This window comes from Leuresthes tenuis, unplaced genomic scaffold (assembly GCF_036924035.1).
Source record: "Leuresthes tenuis unplaced genomic scaffold, fLeuTen1.0.hap1 SCAF_12, whole genome shotgun sequence".
Lineage (NCBI taxonomy): Eukaryota > Metazoa > Chordata > Actinopteri > Atheriniformes > Atherinopsidae > Leuresthes > Leuresthes tenuis.
The window spans coordinates 32211015-32228426 of record NW_027325366.1 but is presented as its reverse complement, the minus strand read 5'-3'; the positions used below and the strand labels follow the sequence as shown (position 1 = coordinate 32228426).

The 17412-nt window shown below is 42.4% G+C and overlaps 1 protein-coding gene across 5 annotated transcripts in view; it reads left to right on the top strand.

Annotated features, from left to right (window-relative positions):
* Positions 1-80: 80 nt before the first annotated feature.
* The window catches only part of LOC140319785 (MOB-like protein phocein), a 220084-nt gene continuing 202752 nt past the window's right edge, over positions 81-17412 (top strand). For 3 of the 5 annotated variants that reach the window (XR_011917981.1, XR_011917980.1, XM_072397569.1), the window contains exons 1-6: positions 11594-11682; positions 12339-12401; positions 13085-13185; positions 14701-14743; positions 15198-15284; positions 15359-15438. Coding sequence is in view for 3 of the 5 variants with exons in the window: in XM_072397569.1 (XP_072253670.1) it covers positions 11623-11682; positions 12339-12401; positions 13085-13185; positions 14701-14743; positions 15198-15284; positions 15359-15438 (434 nt within the window). In the remaining 2 variants the exon portion in view is untranslated. Of the gene's footprint in view, positions 191-2434; positions 2591-8386; positions 8477-8726; positions 8932-11593; positions 11683-12338; positions 12402-13084; positions 13186-14700; positions 14744-15197; positions 15285-15358; positions 15439-17412 lie in introns of those variants that run through there. The other 2 variants (XM_072397571.1, XM_072397570.1) reach the window with 2 other exon arrangements.

Sequence of the window (17412 nt, the reverse complement as noted above, 5' to 3'; positions counted from 1 at the left end):
TTGCATTTTGATCGCTTCGTTGTGTTACTAGAACTTTCGGTCAGGCGCTGTAGGGACCCAGGTAGGTAGTGCGCATGCGCAGTCTAGATATTTCCTCACGTGGAGAGACTACTTGAGAGTGTCAGATCCACGCTCATAGAAGGGGTGCATCATCACGCCGGCTCTCAGTCCTGTCTCACGTCAAGAAATGGTAAGAATAACCGTCTATTTCCTGGATTTAATAATCTGTGAAAGCGTAAAGTTACGACACAAAAACCAGGAGGTCGTGTTATTTAAAATGTTTTAATTTGTAACCATGTGGGTTGTCAGCTGCTAACGTTGTGTAAGCTAACAGTAACATCACTCACAAGGTCACGCTGCAGAAGAGCGCAGTGTGACTGAACTTTTACCACATGCTTCTCTAAATGAATCTTCTACCACATGTTTCTCTAAATTAATATTTTACCACATGTTTTATTCTCGCGATGCTCCGTAATGTAAAAAGCTGAAGCAGGAAACTGCAGCTATATGCAGCCGCTGTTTCAAATTAAGCCTCAGGTAGATTATTGGGTCTTTTTTTGTTCATTCATTACCAGAGACTCATGATTGGAGTAAATTAAGTTACTATTGAATCACACTAAAAGGGGAGCAGCCGGGCTCGAACTCGCGAGCTTCTGATCCACAGTTAGATTAATGATCCCTGCTCCTTTTTTTTCTTATATCGTCAGTCAGTTCAGGTACCTGAAAGTTTTATACTCCTTGAAGAGTACTGCAGAACACATTTATGGTACTTGTTGACATTTTATGCCCCTTTTATACATATTTCAGTATAACTTGGTGTTTTGCTGCGTTCATTTAGTAAATTTGATTGTATTTTACCTTATTTTTTTTACCTGAGATCTAGAAGCAGTGCCACAATTAAGTATTATAGTACGAATACAGGTACTAATTAGGGATATTTCCTTCTGTTAAATAACTTATTCACTGAGATGTTTTTATAAAAGGCTCCAGCCAAGGTGTACAGTCTGGGGTTCAGTCTCTTGCTCAAGGGCACTGCAGCATGTGTCCTGGGGAAAGCTGGGATTTGAACCACAGACTTTGATTGGTGGATGACAGAAATTGAAATTAACTGCAGAATATCCAGTTCTAGGTTAAGTGTAATATTACTGATCTCTATCCATGATTTCTTATTTTCTGCAGCTTATAAAGGTGAAGCTGATCCTTATTTTAACGGGTTTTCTGTGTAATAAATGTACTTAATTAAATTATCTCATGTTTAATATTTCTACATTTCTGACTTGACTTTCATAGTAAAACCTGCACGACACAGTTCAGAAATATTGTAACAAATGGATGTCGTGCTTTTGCGCTTCCTTAGATTTTTACTGGTAAAACTGGGTATAAATGTAGGAAAGTGTCAGTTTTATCCACTTATTTTATATTTCATTCGATTTTTTACTTGAGAAACTGGCTGTTTCTGATGGTTAAATGCTAAATAAACAAGACTAGATGTGAAGGTTTTAAGTCTGACTTTCTGAACTTATAAAGTCAGTTAAATAAGTGTTAGTAGTAGTTTGAAGTTAGCAGATAATGCTAAGCTAATAATAACCGTAAGCTTGTGGAAACTGGCCTTGGGGAGTTATCTCCTGCTGGTTGGAGGCTGTTAGATGTTGGTTTGTCAGGTGTTTCATCAGTGAGGGAAACGTCCTTATCCTTCAGGGTCAAACGGTCAAAGAATGACTGCAGCAGCCCCTCCTCCCCCACCCTCCTCCTCCTCCTCCTCCTACCAGCCTTCAAACTGGACCCAGTCCTCCCCCACCCTCCTCCTCCCACCAGCCTTCAAACTGGACCCAGTCCCCCCCCACCCTCCTCCTCCCCCCAGCCTTCAAACTGGACCCAGTCCTCCCCCACCCTCCTCCTCCCACCAGCCTTCAAACTGGACCCAGTCCCCCCCCCCACCCTCCTCCTCCCACCAGCCTTCAAACTGGACCCAGTCCCCCCCCCCACCCTCCTCCTCCTCCCACCTGCCTTAACACAAGGTCACTGCTGCATCTGCTGCTGTCAGACTCTTTAAATCCGTCCCCGTGGCTTCAGACGTTTCTTTGAATGTTTAACAAAGGTTTTATAGTAACTCTGTGGTCCGCCTCCACCCGCCTCCGCCTTAATGAACTACATTTTAACTGAAACTGAAGACGATTCACCTGCAGGACCCCTGATTCGCCTTTTTAGGTCCCCTGATTCGCCTTTTTATGACCCCCGATTCACCTTTTTAGGACTCCTAATTCACCCCTGATTCTGTTGAGTTTTAAAACATGAACATCAGCTGTTTTTAAACCTTTTCTTGGAGCTGGAGGTCTAACACTTTAGGGCCTGTTGGTGGATTTCTGAGCCGTTCAGTGGGCTGTGGTTCTTACCCGGTTCTGGAACTCGCTCACCTGTCTGCGGTCTCTTCCAGGCCTTCAGGAAGTTCCTCCCTCTGTTCGACCGGGTGCTGGTGGAGCGCCTCATAGCAGAGACGGTGACCAAGGGAGGCATCATGCTGCCGGAGAAGTCCCAGGGCAAAGTGCTGCAGGCCACGGTGGTGGCCGTCGGACCGGGCGCCGTCAACCAGGTGATCAGCAGCCGCTACCTCCCGTTTAAATGCGTTTATCGTGGAACTTTGAACGCTTTTAGCACGCCGTTACCACCCGTTTAAATGCATTTATCGTTACACTTTTAGCACGCCGTTACCACCCGTTTAAATGCGTTTATCGTTACACTTTTAGCACGCCGTTACCACCCGTTTAAATGCGTTTATCGTTGAACTTTGAACGCTTTTAGCACGCCGTTACCACCCGTTTAAATGCGTTTATCGTTGAACTTTGAACACTTTTAGCACGCCGTTACCACCCGTTTAAATGCGTTTATCGTGGAACTTTGAACGCTTTTAGCACGCCGTTACCACCCGTTTAAATGCATTTATCGTTACACTTTTAGCACGCCGTTACCTCCCGTTTAAATGCGTTTAACTTTGAACGCTTTTAGCACGCCGTTACCTCCTGTTTAAATGCATTTATCGTTACACTTTTAGCACGCCGTTACCTCCCGTTTAAATGCATTTAACTTTGAACGCTTTTAGCACGCCGTTACCACCCGTTTAAATGCGTTTATCGTGGAACTTTGAACGCTTTTAGCACGCCGTTACCACCCGTTTAAATGCATTTATCGTTGAACTTTTAGCACGCCGTTACCACCCGTTTAAATGCATTTATCGTTGAACTTTGAACACTTTTAGCACGCCGTTACCACCCGTTTAAATGCGTTTATCGTTGAACTTTGAACGCTTTTAGCACGCCGTTACCTCCGTTTAAATGCATTTATCGTTACACTTTTAGCACGCCGTTACCACCCGTTTAAATGCGTTTATCGTGGAACTTTGAACGCTTTTAGCACGCCGTTACCACCCGTTTAAATGCATTTATCGTTACACTTTTAGCACGCCGTTACCTCCCGTTTAAATGCGTTTAACTTTGAACGCTTTTAGCACGCCGTTACCTCCTGTTTAAATGCATTTATCGTTACACTTTTAGCACGCCGTTACCTCCCGTTTAAATGCATTTAACTTTGAACGCTTTTAGCACGCCGTTACCACCCGTTTAAATGCGTTTATCGTGGAACTTTGAACGCTTTTAGCACGCCGTTACCTCCCGTTTAAATGCATTTATCGTGGAACTTTGAACGCTTTTAGCACGCCGTTACCACCCGTTTAAATGCATTTATCGTTGAACTTTTAGCACGCCGTTACCACCCGTTTAAATGCATTTATCGTGGAACTTTGAACACTTTTAGCACGCCGTTACCACCCGTTTAAATGCGTTTATCGTGGAACTTTGAACGCTTTTAGCACGCCGTTACCTCCCGTTTAAATGCATTTATCGTTACACTTTTAGCACGCCGTTACCACCCGTTTAAATGCGTTTATCGTTGAACTTTGAACGCTTTTAGCACGCCGTTACCACCCGTTTAAATGCATTTATCGTTGAACTTTTAGCACGCCGTTACCACCCGTTTAAATGCATTTATCGTTGAACTTTGAACGCTTTTAGCACGCCGTTACCACCCGTTTAAATGCGTTTATCGTGGAACTTTGAACGCTTTTAGCACGCCGTTACCACCCGTTTAAATGCGTTTATCGTGGAACTTTGAACGCTTTTAGCACGCCATTACCACCGGTTTAAATGCATTTATCGTTGAACTTTGAACGCTTTTAGCACGCCGTTACCACCCGTTTAAATGCATTTATCGTTGAACTTTTAGCACGCCGTTACCACCGGTTTAAATGCGTTTATCGTGGAACTTTGAACGCTTTTAGCACGCCGTTACCACCCGTTTAAATGCGTTTATCGTTGAACTTTGAACGCTTTTAGCACGCCGTTACCACCCGTTTAAATGCGTTTATCGTTGAACTTTGAACGCTTTTAGCACGCCGTTACCTCCCGTTTAAATGCATTTATCGTGGAACTTTGAACGCTTTTAGCACGCCGTTACCACCCGTTTAAATGCATTTATCGTTACACTTTTAGCACGCCGTTACCACCCGTTTAAATGCGTTTATCGTTGAACTTTTAGCACGCCGTTACCACCCGTTTAAATGCGTTTATCGTTGAACTTTGAACGCTTTTAGCACGCCGTTACCACCCGTTTAAATGCATTTATCGTTGAACTTTTAGCACGCCGTTACCACCCGTTTAAATGCATTTATCGTTGAACTTTGAACGCTTTTAGCACGCCGTTACCACCCGTTTAAATGCATTTATCGTGGAACTTTGAACGCTTTTAGCACGCCGTTACCTCCCGTTTAAATGCATTTATCGTTACACTTTTAGCACGCCGTTACCACCCGTTTAAATGCGTTTATCGTGGAACTTTGAACGCTTTTAGCACGCCGTTACCACCCGTTTAAATGCATTTATCGTTACACTTTTAGCACGCCGTTACCTCCCGTTTAAATGCGTTGAACTTTGAACGCTTTTAGCACGCCGTTACCACCCGTTTAAATGCGTTTATCGTTGAACTTTGAACGCTTTTAGCACGCCGTTACCACCCGTTTAAATGCATTTATCGTTACACTTTTAGCACGCCGCTACCACCCGTTTAAATGCATTTATCGTTACACTTTTAGCACGCCGTTACCACCCGTTTAAATGCGTTTATCGTTGAACTTTGAACGCTTTTAGCACGCCGTTACCACCCGTTTAAATGCATTTATCGTTACACTTTTAGCACGCCGCTACCACCCGTTTAAATGCATTTATCGTTACACTTTTAGCACGCCGTTACCACCCGTTTAAATGCGTTTATCGTTGAACTTTGAACGCTTTTAGCACGCCGTTACCACCCGTTTAAATGCATTTATCGTTACACTTTTAGCACGCCGTTACCACCCGTTTAAATGCGTTTATCGTTGAACTTTGAACGCTTTTAGCACGCCGTTACCACCCGTTTAAATGCATTTATCGTTGAACTTTTAGCACGCCGTTACCACCCGTTTAAATGCGTTTATCGTGGAACTTTGAACGCTTTTAGCACGCCGTTACCACCCGTTTAAATGCATTTATCGTGGAACTTTGAACGCTTTTAGCACGCCGTTACCTCCCGTTTAAATGCATTTATCGTTACACTTTTAGCACGCCGTTACCTCCCGTTTAAATGCATTTATCGTTACACTTTTAGCACGCCGTTACCACCCGTTTAAATGCGTTTATCGTGGAACTTTGAACACTTTTAGCACGCCGTTACCACCCGTTTAAATGCGTTTATCGTGGAACTTTGAACGCTTTTAGCACGCCGTTACCACCCGTTTAAATGCATTTATCGTTACACTTTTAGCACGCCGTTACCTCCCGTTTAAATGCGTTTAACTTTGAACGCTTTTAGCACGCCGTTACCTCCTGTTTAAATGCATTTATCGTTACACTTTTAGCACGCCGTTACCTCCCGTTTAAATGCATTTAACTTTGAACGCTTTTAGCACGCCGTTACCACCCGTTTAAATGCGTTTATCGTGGAACTTTGAACGCTTTTAGCACGCCGTTACCTCCCGTTTAAATGCATTTATCGTGGAACTTTGAACGCTTTTAGCACGCCGTTACCTCCCGTTTAAATGCATTTATCGTTACACTTTTAGCACGCCGTTACCACCCGTTTAAATGCGTTTATCGTGGAACTTTGAACGCTTTTAGCACGCCGTTACCACCCGTTTAAATGCATTTATCGTTACACTTTTAGCACGCCGTTACCTCCCGTTTAAATGCGTTTAACTTTGAACGCTTTTAGCACGCCGTTACCTCCTGTTTAAATGCATTTATCGTTACACTTTTAGCACGCCGTTACCTCCCGTTTAAATGCATTTAACTTTGAACGCTTTTAGCACGCCGTTACCTCCCGTTTAAATGCGTTTAACTTTGAACGCTTTTAGCACGCCGTTACCTCCTGTTTAAATGCATTTATCGTTACACTTTTAGCACGCCGTTACCTCCCGTTTAAATGCATTTAACTTTGAACGCTTTTAGCACGCCGTTACCACCCGTTTAAATGCGTTTATCGTGGAACTTTGAACGCTTTTAGCACGCCGTTACCTCCCGTTTAAATGCATTTATCGTGGAACTTTGAACGCTTTTAGCACGCCGTTACCACCCGTTTAAATGCATTTATCGTTGAACTTTTAGCACGCCGTTACCACCCGTTTAAATGCGTTTATCGTGGAACTTTGAACGCTTTTAGCACGCCGTTACCTCCCGTTTAAATGCATTTATCGTTACACTTTTAGCACGCCGTTACCACCCGTTTAAATGCGTTTATCGTTGAACTTTGAACGCTTTTAGCACGCCGTTACCACCCGTTTAAATGCATTTATCGTTGAACTTTGAACGCTTTTAGCACGCCGTTACCACCCGTTTAAATGCGTTTATCGTGGAACTTTGAACGCTTTTAGCACGCCGTTACCACCCGTTTAAATGCGTTTATCGTGGAACTTTGAACGCTTTTAGCACGCCATTACCACCGGTTTAAATGCATTTATCGTTGAACTTTGAACGCTTTTAGCACGCCGTTACCACCCGTTTAAATGCATTTATCGTTGAACTTTTAGCACGCCGTTACCACCCGTTTAAATGCGTTTATCGTGGAACTTTGAACGCTTTTAGCACGCCGTTACCACCCGTTTAAATGCGTTTATCGTTGAACTTTGAACGCTTTTAGCACGCCGTTACCACCGGTTTAAATGCGTTTATCGTGGAACTTTGAACGCTTTTAGCACGCCGTTACCACCCGTTTAAATGCGTTTATCGTGGAACTTTGAACGCTTTTAGCACGCCATTACCACCGGTTTAAATGCATTTATCGTTGAACTTTGAACGCTTTTAGCACGCCGTTACCACCCGTTTAAATGCATTTATCGTTGAACTTTTAGCACGCCGTTACCACCGGTTTAAATGCGTTTATCGTGGAACTTTGAACGCTTTTAGCACGCCGTTACCTCCCCTTTAAATGCGTTTATCGTGGAACTTTGAACACTTTTAGCAGAACTTGTTTTGAACTAATGAAGATTTTAGGCTTTATAGAAGAAATTAGGGCTGGGAGATGGATGTCAGTCCGATTTTACGTCGGTCTGTGATCCACGGGTCAGCTGACCGAGGAACGCAGGACAGAACGAGACAGAAGCTGCGTTTTCCTCCCAGCTGTCGACGTATTCGACCGTTCCACTGCGTCACTGAGGTGGAGGCGTTTGGATTCAGTAGGAAGAGCAGATTTCAGTGTTAACCTGAAAAAGGCATCAACACAAAACTCGGCTGTTAAGTTTAACTTTGAAAGTTTTTTTACTTTTAATCACTTAATATGAATATATTCAATATAATTTAGTGTTTTTGCCGACTCGCTCAGTTCTAGTGGAAATAAGCCCTGAAATATGCTGATATTAATCTGCTGTAGATTTAACTTATTGACGGATTCTTTCTGTTTCTAATCCGTTAAAAATGGGCCAAATGAACCCGTGACTGTAGAGCTGTTTTAACTTGAAGTTAGCTGCCTGTCGAACCAGCTCAGCTGCTGGTTAACTGATGGATTTAACATCATTTAGCTGCAAAAGAAGGGTTATAAGTTACTCAAAACGACTGTTTTAATCGATTTAAGGTGGATTTCCTGGGCCGCCGTTCTGATGTCATCAGGACCAAGAGGCTGGAAGCAGGAGCCATTAGTGGTTAATGCGGTTTATATTCAGCTCATGCATGTGAACAGGGAGGGCGCACACGTGTACGTACGTGCACGCTTGTGTGTGCACAACAGATTTCTTGTCATCAGAAGGTTCCTACGATGGCGGTGAAGCTTCGGTTTGGGATGTTGTGTAAGTTTCTGTGGTTGGTTTTTCCAGAAAGGCGACTTTCAGCCGGTGAGCGTGAAGGTTGGAGAGAAGGTTCTGCTGCCGGAGTACGGAGGAACTAAAGTTGTCCTGGAAGAGAAGGTGAGGCTCGGCTTCAGAGAGTCCAGCAGATGTTAGCATGTTTTTATGAGTAAAATAATGAAATATCACCTTTATTATGGTGGTTTATCTTTAAAAAGTGCTGCTCTCACTTCGCCCACAGACTGAATCTTCTTTTCTTTCATGGTTTTCTTCAGCTGTACTTAAACCGCTTGTTTTTCCGGTTAATTTCACTCGGTCTGGACCCTTCTTTCCTTTCCCGGTTTAACGTCTCGTCTCTCCTCTCCCGCAGGACTACTTCCTGTTCCGTGACACCGACATCCTCGGCAAATACGTGGACTGAACCTTTAGTTTGTTTTTTAGTGTGAAGTCTGTCGTCCCTCCAGAGAAGAAATTAACTTCATTTGTCTGTTTTTCTTTTTTTTTATGTTGTGCTGCAAATTGTAAATAATTCCAATCACATTTTGTTACAATAATAAAGTCGAACTTCAAATCTTTGTTCATTCTTTCTGTTCTTAAACACATTTTATTGAAATTTAACTTTATTCTTCCAGTTCAGACAGAATTAAATGGAAGCTGAATATGTAACTTCAGTTAAAACTTGGATTTAAACGTATTTCTGCTGATATTAGTTTAATATTTGTACCTGCAGCTCATTCTAACTGTAAAAAATGCTGATTAACAGTCATTCGAGCACCTTCCATGTAAAACTTTCCCTCATGAGGACAAACTTTACTTTAACTGTGAAAGTATCCCTTCTTCTAATGGTTGATTGGACCGAAGCAGCTGTTCAGTTTCCAGAAAGTCTTCAGTGAAATTGAGTTTTATGGACTGATGATTAAATGTCAAGGAGCTTTTTTCATTTATGCTCTTTGTGATCTGACATTTCAAAGAAAGAAAGGCTCAGCTATGATTTTAAACAACTTTGAAACCACTACTGACATCTAGTGGTCGAACTGAAGATGGCCACCATCTTAATGGCAACAAATTCCATCAATAAACGACCTGAGAAGAAGAAAAACCCGACTTTTTAGTGAATATCTGAAGTCTTTTGTTTACTCTTGTTTTCTGCCTTTATCCATACTGACTTCTCTTCATGTTTTCTCTTTTTGATGAGGTTTACACTGTTATTTGTTGAGCTGCGATATCCCAAATGTCCTTAAACGTCTCTTAAAGCAGCATCTACAGCATGTGCATCTTCCACTTTGTCACCTAAACAGTTTTCTTCTTCTACGTGTCTTTTTCTGGTGGTAACATGGCCCAAAGACCCACTGCACCAATTCACTTCTGGTGTGTTTATGCAGTCCAATTCAAGTCAGTTGATTGTAAAACAACCAGAATCCAATCAAATACCAAATTAGTCCAATTTGTACAGAATCCTCGCTAAGGAACCCAAGAGATCACACAGAAACTTCTCTCTGATCCAATCCCCTGTCCTGAGCTGCACGAGGCGACTGTGGAGAGAAAAAAGTCCCTTTTAACAGGAGGAAACCTCCATCAGAACCAGAACCAGGAAGGGTCCATCTGCCTGGACCAGCTGGGGCTGAGAGGACAGGAAAGAGGGGACAACAAGCAGCGTAACACCAGGCCAGAGACACCTGCTGAGAGAGAGAGAAACAAGTTAATGACAGCAATGATGTCATCTGTACATGGAGGGAGGAGAGGTGCATCATGGGAGCTCCCCCAGCAGGCTGGGCCTATAGCAGCAGAACTATGGGAGGTTTCAGGCTCACCTGAGCCATCCCTAACTATAAGCTTTATCAGAAAGGAAAGTTTCAGCCTGATCTTAAAGGTAGAGAGGGTGTCTGCTTCCTGAAGCCAAACTGGCAGCTGGTTCCACAGAGAGGGGCCTGATAACTGAAGGCTCTGCCTCCCATTCTGCTTTTAGGGGCCTGATAACTGAAGGCTCTGCCTCCCATTCTGCTTTTAGGGGCCTGATAACTGAAGGCTCTGCCTCCCGTTCTGCTTTTAGGGGCCTGATAACTGAAGGCTCTGCCTCCCATTCTGCTTTTAGGGGCCTGATAACTGAAGGCTCTGCCTCCCATTCTGCTTTTAGGGGCCTGATAACTGAAGGCTCTGCCTCCCGTTCTGCTTTTAGGGGCCTGATAACTGAAGGCTCTGCCTCCCATTCTGCTTTTAGGGGCCTGATAACTGAAGGCTCTGCCTCCCATTCTGCTTTTAGGGGCCTGATAACTGAAGGCTCTGCCTCCCATTCTGCTTTTAGGGGCCTGATAACTGAAGGCTCTGCCTCCCATTCTGCTTTTAGGGGGCTGATAACTGAAGGCTCTGCCTCCCATTCTGCTTTTAGGGGCCTGATAACTGAAGGCTCTGCCTCCCATTCTGCTTTTAGGGGCCTGATAACTGAAGGCTCTGCCTCCCATTCTGCTTTTAGGGGCCTGATAACTGAAGGCTCTGCCTCCCGTTCTGCTTTTAGGGGCCTGATAACTGAAGGCTCTGCCTCCCATTCTGCTTTTAGGGGCCTGATAACTGAAGGCTCTGCCTCCCATTCTACTTTTAGAAACTCTGGGAACCACAAGGAAACCTGCAGCCTGAGAGCAAAGTGCTCTGATGGGGAAATATCTTACAATGAGATCTTTAAGATGTGATGGAGCTCGGTCATTAAGAGCTTTATATTTGAGGAGAAGAATCTTAAATTCTATTCTATTACATCCATCTAATAGATACAGTTGGTTCATATAAAGTTTTAATAATTTTGTCAGGTTTTAATCATTTTAATTCTTACAGATTTTTGTTCTTGTTATATTGTTGTGACTGTATTTGTATTTCTTTTTGGTTTTCTGTTTTTTGTAGTCTTCAGTCTTTTTGTGTTTCCTGGAGGTTATTTTAGTTTTTTAGTAACCATACTGCATAGTCATCTTTTTCTTTGGTATAAAAGTGGTTGTTTTGTGCCTGTTGTGGTCGCCCCAACAGTCTTTATTTGACTTCTGTCTCTCTCAGGGTGATTTGTGGCTGTTTGTAGTCCTCCGTGTCCTTGTTCTGTCTTATCTTTGTTGCTTAGTGCTTTGAATGCGAAGCCGGTTGTTTATCGACAAAACTTTACTGTCAATAAATCGTTTTATGTGGTTTTACAAACCTTTACGCCCAATCATAAATCACCCTGTGGCCGGAGCACTTCCGCCTCTCCGCTACGACGCCGCCGCTGACGAACATCCGGGTATTCTGTCGAGATGGTCATGGCGGAGGGTGCTGCAGTTCTCAGGAGGAATCGGCCTGGAACCAAGGCTAAGGTTCGTTTTCTCCCCTCAGGAACTCTAAGGTTTTATTGGAGCAGGTACCCGTGACAGGGCGAAGCGGTCTCTGTGATGTTGTTTTGTATTTAGGCATCTATTTCATCGATAGTTCCGTCTCAGAGCTCCGGTCTGAAGGGCTTGACCTGGATATACACAGCTAGCTGTCGTTAGCTTTCGCTCTGCTACCGTCTACTTGCTGGAATGACGTTAACGTTAAACGTCAATGCCACATCTTGTGTCAGATATTAGATTTAAAAAAATCGTTGGTTTACACTTTAAGTATAGTTAAACCATGACGAATGTGTACCCGGTATTCGGTACCACCGAACCCACAACCGTGCGCCTCAGTTTTGCAGGAAGTAGTCATGTCCTAGCTGACGTTAGAAAGCTAACTAGCTAGCTAACACCTTAGCATAGATACAGGAAGAACTACAACTGTTAACTTTAGAAAAATAAAGATTTTCTGCCCGTGAGCTTATAGACGACTGGTTAAATATTTATATGAATGCCTTAAATCCACATTCGTCGTGTCATATCGTTTGTTACCACCACATTTGGTTAGTTGTTTTGAGTTAAACGGAAGCTGACAGCTAGCTCTTGTGGTTAGCATTTGTTAACTGCTAGTTGTCAGCACTGACAGCTGTTCTCTGCAGGATTTCTACAACTGGCCGGATGAATCATTTGAGGAGATGGACAGCACCCTGGCTGTTCAACAGGTGCGTTTCCCCACCAGAACTCAGGCTGTGTTGTGTTGCTGGTCAAGATCTCTGTGAATAGTCTTAAAGCTCAAAGTTTATTTCACATTTATTCAGCTGAACAAATCTGTAGTTAGCATGTCCCGAGTAAAAAAAAACGATTTCCAGGCTAACTTTTCTGTTTGATAATAAGTTTAAAAGTTAGCTACAGACATTAAAACACGTGAAGTTAAAGAAGTAAACGCTGATGTTATCGAAGTGAATGATTACATTAACTTGTAAATATTCGGGGTTTGGATTATTGGAGTTTTGGCAGATAATGGGGTTAAAATCAATATCAGTATTCCCAGACTTCTGTGCTTCCAGTCTACTGATAACCGTGAGATATTAATGTTTGATTTATGGTCTTAGTCTACATCCTGGGTCCAAATACATTCACCTTGTTTTTAGCATAATTCAGCTGAAAAAATAAGACATCTAAGATATCCAGTAGAATTAAATTCAGTTTATAGCAGGAAATGATAGAGAATCTAATATCGATACAGACTTTTTTTTTTAAAGAGTTTTAACAATGTAATCGTTAATCAATATGTCCTCTATTGAAGGTGAGGTCTCTGATAAAGAGATACGTGTTCAGTGTGCTTCAAAATGTTACTGCAAAGTGTTTTCAGCTGCTTCAGTGTTCCTGTATGTTTCTGTTTCAGTACATTCAGCAGAACATTCGATCAGATTGCTCCAATATCGACAAAATCCTGGAACCTCCGGAGGGTCAGGATGAGGGGGTGTGGAAGTACGAGCACCTCAGGTAAAACACTCTGACCTCATGCCTTCATGCCTGCAGATGGGTGGTTGTTCCTGTCGAGTGTGCTCTGTTGTTTTCCTTTTTATTTCTGTTTTCAACCATCCTGAGCGGCCTCAGGCACAGAGCTGAAGTCCTCTCCGTTCCTCCAGCTTCTGTAACTCATCATCAAGCCTTTCTAACATCTCTGTGCAATGACCTCCTGGAGTTTACAAACACATTTCTGAGATGGATCAGCTCCAGTAAAACATCTGCCTTAAGAAACTTAGTGTCTTAGGTCCTTTTTAACAATTAGACACAATTTTCTGATTGAGATCCTGCTCTATATATAGATACAGATCATTACTTTATTGATCCCAGAGGGAAACAGGTTAGCAGTTAGCTGTAAGTTAGCAGTTAGCTGTAAGTTAGCAGCAGATGCTAGCAAACAATGCTTTCTCATCAACAGTAATGGACCAAGCCGGAGATGTGCACAGCGTAACTCGTAGTAATGCATGTGAACCGTTAATTACTGCGTTTAAACATGTTGGATATATTAACCTCATTAAACAGTCCTATTCTGAGACCTACATCTGTATCAGAAACATGCCGATAATGTAACGCTAACACAGCGAGAGTGAGGAGAGGACCGGTGTTGTGTTGGAAACACACCTTAAACACAGCTGCAGGTTGTCTGAGTTACAGAACGGAACCGTTCAGCTAGAAAGCTTCAGCTAACAAAGTAATGTGGGAACAATAATGTTCATCTTTCAGAAAGGAACAGCAGTAACTCCTTAGAAGTTGGTGTACGTCATCTTCATTAGCTAAGCTGTTAGCGTTAGCTGCTGCTAAAGGAAGAAATAAATCAATGAATAAACCATGAGGAGTTATTTCTCAGATGCTTCCATTTCCCTGCTCTGAAGTTCAGGCTCTGAGAGCTGGAACTGATCCTCTTTGTGGCTCAGTTCCTTCAGTCCAGCGTTGAACTGGACCAAGTTGTTAAAACAGTGGGATGAAAAGTGTTTGCTGCACATTCACAGTCTTTAGCTAACTCTGCTGGAACATTAGCCTCAGATATAGTTTATCCACTGGGCTCTTATATCCTCTGAGGCTGCTGCTGGATGGAAGATGCATGCTCCTCAGTGCAGCTGACAGCAGAACATTTCCACCAGAAGCTGGCTTCATCCGTCCAGCAGGGTGGATGTGGGGGGGCGGGGCTTAGGGTTGTGTTTTTGGGGGAGTTTTACACCTGCTGGTGACTTCAGACGCCCTGATATATGCTCCTCATGCTTCAGTCGGTCTCTGCTCGTACTGAAAGGAAACAGAACTGAACTCCGCCTCCACACCTGTGATTTCCTTTTTATTTAAACATGTTCCATGTTTCGGTGGCTCTGCCGAATCACACTGAGGACAGTTTCTGCTCTGGTATTAGGCGGTTTCATTGTTTTTATAGAGGGTAGGAGCTGCTCTAACAGTCTAAAATCTGCTTGCTGAAGTGGAAACTGAATCTTCTGACTGTGTTCCTGTTTGATCCTCCTGCAGACAGTTCTGTTTGGAGCTCAATGGACTTGCTGTAAAACTGCAGGTGAGTAACTCCACCCACACACTTGTACCTTTTATGTTCTGAAGGTGATTTACGGCCCATCATGAACCTTTTTATGCTCGATGATTTAAAAGCGTCTGTAGAGAGCTTGCTTCATGTAGATAACGTCTCCATAATCAGTGAGAGGTGGCAGCAACGAGATTCATTCATCAAGAATAGCGTAGTGGTAAGATTCCCACCTTTCATGTGGGTTACCTGGGTTCAAATCCCCTGCCTGGAAGGTATTACCTCCAGTAGGGGTCCTTAGGCAAGGCCCCCTTACCCTATCTGCCTACCTTTGGATAAAAGCGTCTGCTAAATGCATAAACATAAGAAAATCCAGTTTTAGTTTCAACAGTAGAAGAAGTAAACTGAACCTGAACCAGGTTTGGGTGAAACCAGCCCACAGAAACTCTAATAAAGTGGTCAGAAAAGCCAAACTCTGGTCTCTCCGCAGAGCGAGTGTCACCCGGACACGTGCACCCAGATGACGGCCACAGAGCAGTGGATCTTCCTCTGCGCCGCCCATAAGACACCCAAAGAGGTGAGTCCAGTCGCTGCTGCTGACCCTGAGGCTGAAACTGTGCTCTGACTGACGGTTTGTGTTGCTGCCCTCAGTGCCCTGCCATCGACTACACCAGGCACACGCTGGACGGAGCTGCCTGCCTTCTCAATAGCAACAAATACTTCCCCAGCAGGTCAGTCACTGCCTCACTTCATACTTTATCAGTTCCTGCCTCTTTCAGAGGCTGTCGTCCCAGAGTCTGCTCCTCACTTCCAGCTGAGTAAAACTCCTGAATTCTTCTCGTTTTCATTTCATTTGGACTCTTTTTTTCTGTTGTTTACATTATTTGTACGTTTCACGTTCCTCATAAATAAGAATAATTTTAATATCAGCCTGATTTTCTTTCATAAATGAATAGAAGAATAACATTTCGGTGTTTTAGCTCTAAAATGTGGAGCTTTAATCAAATGAAACAGAAGAAAGCAGCAAACAGAAACATTTGGGTGTTTTAGCTCTAAAATGTGGAGCTTTAATCAAATGAAACAGAAGAAAGCAGCAAACAGAAACATTTGGGTGTTTTAGCCTCTAAAATGTGGAGCTTTAATCAAATGAAACAGAAGAAAGCAGCAAACAGAAACATTTTGGTGTTTTAGCTCTAAAATGTGGAGCTTTAATCAAATGAAACAGAAGAAAGCAGCTCTAAAATGTGGAGTTTTAATCAAATGAAACAGAAGAAAGCAGCTCTAAAATGTGGAGTTTTAATCAAATGAAACAGAAGAAAGCAGCAAACAGAAACATTTGGGTGTTTTAGCCTCTAAAATGTGGAGCTTTAATCAAATGAAACAGAAGAAAGCAGCAAACAGAAACATTTGGGTGTTTTAGCCTCTAAAATGTGGAGCTTTAATCAAATGAAACAGAAGAAAGCAGCAAACAGAAACATTTGGGTGTTTTAGCCTCTAAAATGTGGAGCTTTAATCAAATGAAACAGAAGAAAGCAGCAAACAGAAACATTTGGGTGTTTTAGCCTCTAAAATGTGGAGCTTTAATCAAATGAAACAGAAGAAAGCAGCAAACAGAAACATTTTGGTGTTTTAGCCTCTAAAATGTGGAGCTTTAATCAAATGAAACAGAAGAAAGCAGCAAACAGAAACATTTGGGTGTTTTTGGCTCTAAAATGTGGAGCTTTAATCAAATGAAACAGAAGAAAGCAGCAAACAGAAACATTTGGGTGTTTTAGCCTATAAAATGTGGAGCTTTAATCAAATGAAACGGAAGAAAGCAGCAAACAGAAACATTTGGGTGTTTTAGCTCTAAAATGTGGAGCTTTAATCAAATGAAACAGAAGAAAGCATCAAACAGAAACATTTGGGTGTTTTTAGCCTCTAAAATGTGGAGTTTTAATCAAATGAAACAGAAGAAAGCAGCAAACACAAACATTTGGGTGTTTTAGCTCTAAAATGTGGAGCTTTAATCAAATGAAACAGAAGAAAGCAGCAAACAGAAACATTTGGGTGTTTTAGCCTATAAAATGTGGAGCTTTAATCAAATGAAACGGAAGAAAGCAGCAAACAGAAACATTTGGGTGTTTTAGCTCTAAAATGTGGAGCTTTAATCAAATGAAACAGAAGAAAGCAGCAAACAGAAACATTTGGGTGTTTTAGCCTCTAAAATGTGGAGCTTTAATCAAATGAAACAGAAGAAAGCAGCAAACAGAAACATTTGGGTGTTTTAGCTCTAAAATGTGGAGCTTTAATCAAATGAAACAGAAGAAAGCAGCAAACAGAAACATTTGGGTGTTTTAGCCTCTAAAATGTGGAGCTTTAATCAAATGAAACAGAAGAAAGCAGCAAACAGAAACATTTGGGTGTTTTAGCTCTAAAATGTGGAGCTTTAATCAAATGAAACAGAAGAAAGCAGCAAACACAAACATTTGGGTGTTTTAGCTCTAAAATGTGGAGCTTTAATCAAATGAAACAGAAGAAAGCAGCAAACAGAAACATTTGGGTGTTTTTGGCTCTAAAATGTGGAGCTTTAATCAAATGAAACAGAAGAAAGCAGCAAACAGAAACATTTGGGTGTTTTAGCTCTAAAATGTGGAGCTTTAATCAAATGAAACAGAAGAAAGCAGCAAACACAAACATTTGGGTGTTTTAGCTCTAAAATGTGG